The following is a 10,784-nucleotide window of genomic DNA, read 5'->3' as shown; positions in this document are numbered from 1 at the left end:
ACTTTCATAAGTTATTATTTTTAGTTTTATTTTTTTGGGTGAGAAGATAAGGGTAACTCACCCTTGTTCACACATCTAGTAAATGCAAAGCCGGGATTCAAATCCAGGACCCAGGTTCATAACCAATATGTTATTTTTCCCTCTTTCTCTCACTGTAACCTATTGCTTTGAGTCTAAGGTTTCATTGTTATAGATTAATGACATCTGGATCCCTCCGAAAGATGAGAAGGTGATTTTTTTTTTTTCCTTAGGGCCACACCTGTGGTATATGGAAGTCCCAGGCCAGGGGTCAGATTGGGTTTCAGCTGCTGGCCTAGGCCACAGCCACAGCAACGCCAGATCTGAGCCCAGTCTGCAGTCTACACCACAGCTCACAGCAATGCCGGATCCTTAACCCACTGAGTGAGGCCAGGGACTGAACCTGCAATCCTCATGGATACTAGTTGGGGTCTTAACCCACTGAGCTGCGATGGGAACTCTGAGAAAGTGATGTATTATGAAGGGTCCTGGTATGCTGGATGCGATAACAGTTAAAGAGGGTAATTCGTCCTTTCAGCGCTGCTGCTGTTGCTGCAAGACAGGCCCCCTCTCCCCTGGGAGGTCTCTTACTGCATGCAGGAGGTGGTGTGTGCTCACTCATCATTCAGTCTTGATCATTTGGTCGTGAAATTCAGCCACACGGGCAGTTGCTCAAAAGGCCTGACTCAAGGACTGAATGAGTGATGACAGAGGCCAGTCTCTGGCCCCAGCCGTTGTGACTGGCCACCTCCCTGTCAGTAGGATATACCAGAAGCCTTCAGGAGCAAACATGAGGCTTTGGAGAAGTCTCACCTTGCTTCTTCTGGCTGCTCTCTTAGATATGAATGTCATGTGCAATACATTTATTGATAGATAAAGCCACTCTCTCCCTGGCTGGAGAGAAAAAAGACCCCACCAGTTTGATCCTATTGGAATAGTTAGGGATCACTCGATCAAAAAAACTAGTGTCGAAAACAGTTTCTATCTGAAATTATATAACTATTCTCTTCCCCAATACAACATTGTAAATCAACTATACTTCAGTAAAAACAAATAAACAAAACCCAATGACTGTGGTAGAGGTTATTGGAATACAAAAGAAACAGAATTTACAGTTCATGCCACCAGATTAGTGTAAAGGACCATTCTCTTGCCTACACTGATGAGAGTATGATGCTTATACAGGGTTTTTTCTTTTTTCTTTTTTTGTTGAATAGAGTTCTATTACTTTTGCCATTAATTTTTGTTTTTACATTGACTAATCATGGTAAGCTGTTTCTATGACAATGAAAACCAAGAGGAATGATTGTGTTTGGATACCCATTTAATGATACATTTTATAGTCATTTGATATATTTGTCATGACTTAACACAAAATTATATAATAATTCAACAATTCTATAATGCCACAGTGATCTAGTCTGCTTTTTTGTTTCTTGAAGCGTCTTAGAGGAAACTCATTCTCAGGTACATTTGACAGTTACTGCAAAAACATGGCTGCTTCTCTAGAAGTTTCTATCCTCTCATTTGTTGAAAGACTTGGAGATGATGTCATGCCTAAGAGTCCTTCCCAGCTTTCTCACTGGATATTCAATAGTGTGGGAAAAACGAGGGGCCAGGTCAGGAAGCAAGGCATTGTGGGACATCAGCAAGAGGCAAAACACAGGTTTTACCTTTCCAGTGGTCTGTGAATTTAGACTGCCCAACTCACACGGCTGTAGGTTTGCAAAAACTTGCTAAAAATATGTTACCATTAAAGAACATAATATGTTTTTTCAGAAGTGAACACCAGCCTTCATATAAAAATCGTCTTTCCGTTGGCATATCCTCTTAGTCATGGGGAAGCAATTGAGCTACGCCTGAATATCATTTCTGCATTAATGAGGCACACCTCCAAGTCTGAAGAGAACATCAAAAGGTAATCCCTGACTTTACAAAATCATGGAACCGCAAGAGAATTTAAAGGTTCATCTCTTCGATGCACTTATATCGAGGTTATTGGGGTTCATTCATTTGTTATGTTAAACACTGGGGCTGCAAAGATGGGTAAAACCCAGCAGAAGCTCTTAAGGATGTTGCAAGGAGTTGGAGACCCGAGGTACAAAGAGGTGGAAAGGTGGCTGCAGCCCAGGAGAGAAAGAGCAAAGCTGCCAACCTGTCACAGGTCTGGGTGTCGCCTCCCCACTTAGGATGTGGTGGCTCAGGGGTCTGTATGATGTCAATAGATTATTTATAAAGAAGAAAGTAATTTCTGAATGCTGTCTGACTGATATCTGTACTAAATGGCTGTTAAAACCCCAGGGTCATGTCACCCACGCCCAGCTGGGCGAGGTGGCAACGCAAGTGGAGAATGGTCCCAGCTGTGAGAGGCGAGCTTCTGGGGCTTTGTCCACACTGGCCCCAGATCTTACTGTGCTTGCTGCCCTGTTCTCCTTGCTCAGGGTCAAGCCTTCAAAAAAAAATTTTTTTTTTAGTGCAGTGTCTTTATTTTAATTGGCATATTATTGATTTACAATGTTTCAGGTGTACAGCAAAGTGACTCAGTTGTATACATTATATATATATATATATGTATATTCGTCTCAGATTCTTATCCATTATAGGTTATTACAAGATACTGAATATAGTTCCCTGGGCTATATATTATGTCCTTGCTGTTTATTTTATATATCTTAGTGTATGTCAAAGATGTCTATTCCTGGGCTTCCCTCTGTGGGGCACTGGGACGAGGGTTTGATCCCTGACTGGGCACAGTGGGCTAAGGATCCAGCATTGCCACAGCTGCAGCGTGGGTCGCAACGGCAGCTCTCATCTGATTCCTGATCTGGGAACTCCCTATGCTGTGAGGTGGCTCAAAAGGAAAAAAGAAAATTGTTTATTTCTTACACATAGAAAAAGGCTCAACCAGATAGAAATCATCTACATGCAAAATGAAAAACACCACAAAGTAGAGGTTTTATTTTTTTACTTAATAAATTGGCCTACAGAGTCAGGACAGATTCAAAAGTTTTGCTAGCATGTGGATCCTTAACCCACGGCAGTCCAGGTGAGAAGGTCTGGTTAGGGGAGTGCAGGGTTAAAGGGACTGGACATATTTGCAACACGTGGGCATGGAGTGGAAACTAAGTCAGCCACGGGGTCCGGTCTGTTCCCCTGCCTTACACAATTCTTTTCTTCGTATCCCAAATGCTTTCCGAGCACTGCTCTCAGATCTACAAACACACATAATACATCCGTTCTGCTCTGGCAAGAGTAAAAGACTCGCAGGGGAACGTCGGTTAATAAACCCATGACTGGCAGAATAGCTCTGGTTTCAGAGAAGACCTTGGCTTTTTTTTTTTCTTTTTGCGGTAAGAATTGAACATTTCTTGAGACCCTTCTTCGACGGGGCCTCTTGCATGGGTGTTAGGGGGATTCATATAGATTTTCTCATGGGAAAGAAATGTGGTATAATTTTACAAAGTAAAACCTTGAAGTGACTCTGGGACCAAAGAGGACCAGGCCAGCCTTGGGTAAAACTGGATGGAGGTGGCAAAGATGCTTTCAAAGTTCCTACTTGCACTTTGCCTGCAGCGTGGGGTGTGGCCACGCCCCTTAATCCCCATCCCCACTCCCCATCCCTCCCCCTCAACGTTGCAGACCTTTCTCTGCCTCCTGTGGCATTTTCCTTCTCCTAGATCTTTAATAAATGGCAACGAATGGAATAATGAGATCATTAGGCAAAGGAATATCTGATTAAAGGTTACTGGTCTCCTAGAAAATAATGCCTTTGTCTAGTTTAAATTCATGAGTTTCTGAATTTAAGACCCTAAAGGAATGGTCCTAAGACAGGAAGCATTTCAGACCCCTTACATGGCAGATGGGGGACGTATATTTTTAAAAGCCTCATTGCGATGCAGTTTACATTTCATAAAATTCTGCCACCTGGAAATAGCCAAAAGGGGGAAGCAATCCAAGTGTCCACTGATGGGTGAACGGAGAGACACAATGTAATACGTACATACCTCCAAGGGAATGTTTATTTAGTCTTAAAGGGGAAGGAAATTCTGACACCTGCTGCAACATGGCTGAACCTTGAAGACACTGTGTTCCGTGACATAAACCAGTCGCAGAAGGACAAGGACTCTGTGGTTCTGCTTACATACGTCACCTAGAGGAGCCAAGTTAATGGACACAGAAAGTATTGTGGCAGTTGCCAGGGGCTGTGGGAAAGGAGAACTGGAAGTTGTTAACTGGGTTTGGCGTTTCAGTTTTGCAAGATGAAAGAGTCTGTGGATGGATGGTGGTGAGGGTAGTACAAAAAAATGAATGTACGTAATGCCGCTGAATTGTGCCCCCCCCAAAAGGTTCAGGTGGTAAATTTTATATTATGTAAATGTAACTATAATCTTAAAAAGAGGAGAGTAAGTCCCCCCCTTTAAAGTATACAATTCAGTGGTTTTGGTATATTTAGAGTTGTACAGCCATGCCATAGCCTCACTTTAGAACATTTCCATCGCACCCCACACCCTCCTCCCCCTAAAAAAAACCCCCCTCATACCCATGAGCAGTCACTTGGGGGAGATATTTTTAACAGGTCATGTGTTGTTCTGGGACTTCACTTCATAGCCTCTCAGCAGGGGCCTCAGAGATTTTAGTCCACCCTTCTCAGATGAAGAAATTGAGGCTCAGCAAAGCAAAGTACCTTGGCGAAGTGCACACAGCAAATTCCCCAACAGAGCCAGGCCTTTTGATTTCCTGTGGAGTTATTTTTCCTAATACGAACATGCCATGGAACTCGCTTTCTTCCAACGGATGCTGACAGTAGATGAAAGGTGTCGAGATGTTATCCTTTTCCACGGTGGACAGGGCTGTCTGAAGTCTCCCATCTCAGCCATCTGAGTCAGGAGCTAGAGAGCAAAGAGAAGAAGCAGAGTGGAAAAATCTGTACCTGTCTTCAGCAACGCTCCCTGGTGATTAATTGTGCGAGGGAAGAGATAGATTGAGTTTATGGAGGATGATGTCTCAGCCTCTTAGAAGAGCCACTGGAAATACAGCTTAGGTGCAGTGTCCTTACTTTTGAAAGATGCTGCCTTGGGTTGTGGGGGCAGGGCCAACTGGCAGCAAACGGCAACATCATGTGTCAGAAACGCCAAGGTCTTGGGCTGCAGGCCATAGTCATTACCTCTCTCGTGGTTGTATGATTATTAGGAAGCAGCAGAGGAAGTGAGCTGACGCTTCGAGACGTCCTGCCATCTTCTACTTCTTGCTTGTCTGCATTTAGGCCCAGCAGAGCCTTGGCCGGGGCAGCAGCTGGGTGAGAGGTGGGGTTTGGAGTGGGGTGGAGGGCCACGTCTGTGAGCAAGAGCCTTCGAAACATGTTCCAAAGTTCCTTCTGAACTCATCCATCAGTGGAAGCATCTCCAGCTGCCCTATTTCCTGGAGGGCCGGTAAAGAAGGCTCTGTGATGGCCAAACATGGAGAATGGGGCCAAGGAAAATCTTACAGTTACAGACTCAGACATATCTAGACCAAGTCCTGAAGCTAATTGGGGCAGCTTTGGGTCTCTTTTCTTCTGTCTTTTGGTCTCTTGGGGATTCGATCTACCCTCTTCCTCCGTGGTCACCACCCTAACGTGCCGCAGGATGATGTAGGCCCCAAGAAGTGCTTGGGATTTCTCCAGCCAGACTATTCAAGAGGCAGGTACACGACACATCCTGTGAGTTGCCATCCTGATGAGACACACCTGACTGGAGCGATTGCCGTGGGGAATGACAGAGGCTCCTAGACAATGGAGGACAGCGCCTGGGTTACTCATTTTTAAACTCCCAGTGCCTAGCAGAGTGTCTGGCATGTTTGAGGAATAAATCAGTAGTAAAGTGTCACATCAGATGATGCAGTATTATTTACCAAGTGATTTATTTTCCATGCATGAACTCATCCTCGCAGCTGCCCCTACTTTACCCCTGGAAGGTAGGCAAGACTGTTTTACAGGTGAAATCACAGAGCTGTCGGTTAGAGAGGAGGCTTTCAGACTCTAAATCCATTGGCATTTTTGTACAGGTGTCTTATTGAGGCAACCCTGCCTAAAATACTCGGAGCACTGAGAGATGTAAGTGGAGAGTCAGATAGACATTTGTGGTCTCTGCGTTCTGTTCCTAAATCTGGGGGAGATCTTGTCTGCATCTAGCTCTCTCACAAATGGTATTATTTTGTGCTGTTTGCTAACCACGGGCAGGTGTAGACGTTTTCAATTACATTTTGAATTGAAATAGCATTTCAGGGCTAGCCTGGTAAGCCCCATGTGGTTCGTAGTAGCTATTTCCTGATAGAGATTAGAAACTACTGTTTGTAATACAGTTTTGGGTTCATATATTGTTGTATCTAATACAGTTTTTGGTAATTTCAATTAACTAGATTGTAGCTTTATGGCCCTGGGTCTTCAAGAAACAATGTTCAAACATTCTCCCTGCTTAATGATATCCTTACTGTTGTTGAACTTCTATGACCTTATTGGAAATCAATGATTGCTTCTGATCTTCCAAATGTCTGGTTGAGGAGAGACCAAGATGAAATCACTATACAGAATGCTTTGAGATTGCAGGATGTGGAGAGCGTACTGTCGTTAAAATGAATGATTCCGCTTGGAGGTAAACCATATTTTAACTCTGCATGTGTAGTGTGCATGAAGGAATTTCTCTGTGCAGAGTGATTTTCCCCCAATAATTTGCAGGATCACAGCACTCCCAGTAGCAGGTATCACCTAGCTCGTGCGCAGTCGCTCGGCTAAAGCGAGCTTTCCTCTCCTAGCAACTGTTGCTAAGAGAGGCGTGGCTTCGGAGTCCCGCGAGGAGGCGTTCGGGGGCCTCAGCGCGTAGACTACACTTCCCGTGATGCTCGAGGGTGGTCTTGGTGGTGACGCACTTAGTGTCCGCGGAGCGGGAGGGGGAGAGGGAGCGTGAGGGCCAGGGCGGGGGCGGCGGCCGCGAAGGGGGCCCGTGCTTTCTCCGAGTCGCAGACTCGCGCTCGGGCAGCCGCCGCCGCCGCCGCCGCCATGTTGGCTTGAGGGCCGATGACTGGGGGCGGCTGCGGCGCCGGGGACTGAAAAGTGGAGGAGGAGGCGGAGAGACAGAGCTCTGAGAGGAAACCCTTCCCGGGCTGAGAGGAAGGACCCGGCCTCTTCCGGGGACCAGCCGAAGTCGGCGTCGCGGGGAGCTCGCGAGGCCGGGGAGGGGAGGGGAAGGCGGAGACGGGGGAGGCGGAGGCGGCAGAGGAGCGCCGAGAAGCCGGAGGCGATGCGCCCCGAGCCCCGCGGCTGCCCCGAGGCGCCCGCGGCCTGAGCCCCGACGGGCCGTGGGGTCTCCAGCCCGCCTCATCTCCCCGCGCCCCCGGTTCGCCGCTCGGCTGCCCGGCCCGGGCTTGCGCTGCGGCTCCCAACGAGTTAAATGCCCTTGAGCGCGGGTTTCCGCGGCCCGGCTCGCAGCCCCGGCCGCGCGAGCTGAGCTGTTTCCCCGCGCCGCCCGCCGGGGGACGCGTCCATGTGTAGCCACATAGTTATCTGTGTACCTCGGCGCCGGGGCATTCGCCTCCTGCTTAATGAGGACTTGACTCGGGAGCAAGTGTGAATCACTGCCGGGCTGGGAGAGGAGGCAGGCGATTTAACCCCCTCCCACCCCGCTCCATGTCCGTGTGTCACTCGGCTCGGTCCACCTGGCGCGGCCGGTCCTGGGGCGGCTGCTGTTGCTGCGGCGGCTGCTGACGACGACGACGGCGGCGGGGCTGCCGCTGCCACCCCGAGAGTTCCCTCCCGCTCCGGCCGCTCGGCTCCCGGCGACTGTTCCTCTTCGCTCGGAACCTCGGCCAGGCCGGCACTTGGGCTCCGAGAGAACTTATTTTTTTTTGGAAAGCACAGCTCGAACCGTTCAGGATCCCGAAGGTTGATTTCCGTAGCCCGAAGACTTCTCTTTTTGGTTCGTCTTTTTTGATTTTTTTTTTTTTTTTCTTCGCCAGTATCTGGGTCTATCTCAAACGGCAAGATGTCCAGTAATGTCCCGGCGGATATGGTAAGTGAAGGATAAGAGTTACGACACCCTTTGATTTACTTGTGGTTTCCAATCTTTTTTAATCGGAAAGGCTGCAGGCGTGGGGTGAAGGTTGCTGGCGGGGGACGGTTGAAAAGCCGCGGTGCGGGGACGTGGCTTTGGCCAAGTTGGGGGTTCTGCTGGCCCTCGTGTGGGAAGTACTGCTTCTAATACGGTTTTTCTCGTCGGGCTGTGTTTTCTACATGATTAAAGACGATGGAGAAGTTGGGAAAATGTAGCAAGGTGGCTCGAAGTGGCGAAGAGCTCTTCCTCTTTGCTAGCAGTCTCTGAGCACTGGTGTCTTGGAGCTTCTGAAAACGTCAGTGGCCGTGGGCAGCGCTGAGGACGGATGTCCCTACAGATACCGAGGTGGCCAGGAAAACGGGGATCTTGGCTCGGTGACACGGGTGGTTAATGCAGTGGGTACTAGCTTGCTATTTCCAAGAGCACAGCCGCAGTATCCGGTCGAGGGAAGACTCGATTAGGATTTGCTGTGAGCTTTCTGAAACGTCTGGGTGAACAAGGATGGCAGGCAGAAATATGAACACGTTTTGGAATTGTCACAAATCTAGGCTGACTCGATTTTGCCACTTGTAATGAATGTGCCAGGACTCTTCGTACCGAGTATTTAGTAGTATTACATCATTGGACTTTTAAAAGCTAGTAAAACACATTATTGATTGAGCCTTGGTCCTGCACTGTTGAGAAGTGGAAACAAAAAGTACTCTTGTTGATTGACGCGTTTCTTTTTGCTTATAAAGGCTGAGCTTAGGAGACTGTCGACTAACAGGAACCGTGTGGGTTTACAGTGCTGGGAGGTGGGTTCGTGGGAGTGTTACATTACCCTGTGCCGTCCTAGGGGCAAACCTAATGCACTTAATGGGAAGATGAATGGTTTTGTTTATGAAAGAATTAAAGTTAACATAGTTGTACTCGCTTACATTAACTTAACGTTTGAGTGTTTTCGTATTTCAGCGAAAAAACAAAATTGAATTTTGCCGATGACTAAATTTTAAAATGTCAGATATTTCGAAGGACTGAACCTCATTTACAGGCTGTAAAATTAAAAAAAAAATTAAATGGTTCTAAATGGCACATTTTGACCTTGGTTTAAAGACATTGTGCTTGCGTTTGATTTCCCTTTTAATGCGCTATTTAAATGCAAAGCAACCACAGTGTTCCGTCTCTGGGGTGGCCACCCGGCCACCTTAACTCTCCTTCCCAAGTCGAGTGTTAAAACTCGAGCTTCGCCCTTAGAGTTTTCCCTTCCTTCCCGGTAGCACACTCCGAATAGTCTCCTGCCCACGTGAGGAGAGCTGGGCTTGGTTTCCTGCCCCTCACTGTCCCGGTTGCCTGGGGAGGTCTCTGGCCGGAGCTGGAAAATGCTCTTCCCCGGTTTGATGGTGGCTCTGTGGGCGCATCACCTCCAGCAAAGATTTGCTCTCTCTCGAAAGCCTCCATTTTATGTCACCATGCACACTGTAAGATCGGATCACCCCGAGTACTTTTTATCTGTCACGGAAGTTGTAGTGAAATAGATTGCTGTCCTTAAACAGTGCCACCACTTTCCTTTAGGCCCAGTGATGAAGAAAAGCTAGGATGTGCGTAGCATCAGTCACAAATTGAGATGATTTGGGGAATACTGTTTCAAGTCAGAGAGAAGGTTGAGCAGCTCATGTGGGATCAGGGGACCAGGAAGTAGCGACACGGTTTTATTAATAGCTGCAGTTATAAGATATAAACTATTAATGTTTTAAACTGTACTTGAAGGCCTTGATGATTCTGTGGTGCTTTGAGATCCCTTGATGAAAGGTGATATGCAAGGGCAAAGCAGTATTATGTAATAAACGTATAATGCCCTGGTGATGCTCTGAGGGTGTCTAAGGCACAGCTCAGAATCGATGGTTCTGAGTATTTTCTATGTCTTCGTTTTCTACCTGCCCAACTTGTTGGAAGACTTGAGGGTCTTTTCCAGTGTTAAAGCCTTTAAAACCTTCGTTTGCTACGACAAAAATGCTGTTGCTGTTGCATTTTGCTTAAGACGTGCCTTCATTTGGTATGTACCTGGAATGCTCAACTTTTTGAAATTTAAGAAGATATATGTGGGTTAGAAGTTGTCGATTAAATGCTTCAAATTTGTTAAACCCTTCACTATCAATAACTGACAATCTGCATTTACATTCATGACTTAAAGTGAAAAAAATTTTACCACTCTTGAAAAGCGTCAGCCTTGCCACCTCCACCTCTTTCCACAGGCTGGCGTTTCCCTTGAAGCATAACTCTGAATTGATCAGGATACAGTCTTGCAAGTATGAATACATAGATTTTTGCTGGGTGCAGTAAAATTTTCAGGTTTCTCAGTGGTAGCAGTTGTACATGTTGTTTAGAAAACAAATATTATGCTCTCTCACATGTTTATGGTGCTTGTCAGTTGTATAGGAAAATCTTACTTGGGAGATGAGGTGGGGCAGTGAAGTTATAGCCCTGGTCATGTTTTCGTTGGAGGTAATTCATTCTTGAGCTGTAATAATTGCTAAATCAATTGATGTGTTCTGTCAAGTCTTATGACAGTTATTGTGACTCACTTTAAAATCGATTTTTTAACATCACTTCTTTTGTGAATAAAATTCACATTTAGAATTTATTTTTTAACACTCAGTAAATGTTTATGTTTACCATAAGGGGTCTCTCTTACTTTTAGTCAAA

The 10,784-nt window shown here is 46.5% G+C and overlaps 2 protein-coding genes across 4 annotated transcripts in view; one reads left to right on the top strand and one right to left on the bottom strand.

Moving 5' to 3' along the window:
* LOC102165571 (formin-like protein 3) lies at positions 3,806–7,398 on the bottom strand. The gene is made up of 2 exons (XM_005668309.3): positions 5,183–7,398; positions 3,806–4,907 (listed from the first exon to the last, which is right to left on the bottom strand). The coding sequence occupies exon 1, from the start codon at positions 7,371–7,373 to the stop codon at positions 6,804–6,806; it is 570 nt and encodes a 189-aa protein (XP_005668366.1). The 5' UTR covers positions 7,374–7,398; the 3' UTR covers positions 3,806–4,907; positions 5,183–6,803.
* Positions 6,930–10,784, top strand: part of UBL3 (ubiquitin like 3) — a 65,610-nt gene continuing 61,755 nt past the window's right edge. Inside the window, exon 1 of one of the 3 annotated variants that reach the window (XM_003130919.4) lies at positions 6,930–8,060. In XM_003130919.4, the coding sequence (XP_003130967.1) occupies positions 8,034–8,060 (27 nt within the window). In that variant the 5' untranslated portion in view covers positions 6,930–8,033. Of the gene's footprint in view, positions 8,061–8,125; positions 8,448–9,535; positions 9,560–10,784 lie in introns of those variants that run through there. The other 2 variants (XR_001299454.2, XM_021065176.1) reach the window with 2 other exon arrangements.

This window comes from Sus scrofa, chromosome 11 (genome assembly GCF_000003025.6).
Source record: "Sus scrofa isolate TJ Tabasco breed Duroc chromosome 11, Sscrofa11.1, whole genome shotgun sequence".
Classification (NCBI taxonomy): Eukaryota; Metazoa; Chordata; class Mammalia; order Artiodactyla; family Suidae; genus Sus; species Sus scrofa.
This window is presented reverse-complemented; position numbering and strand designations above follow the sequence as displayed.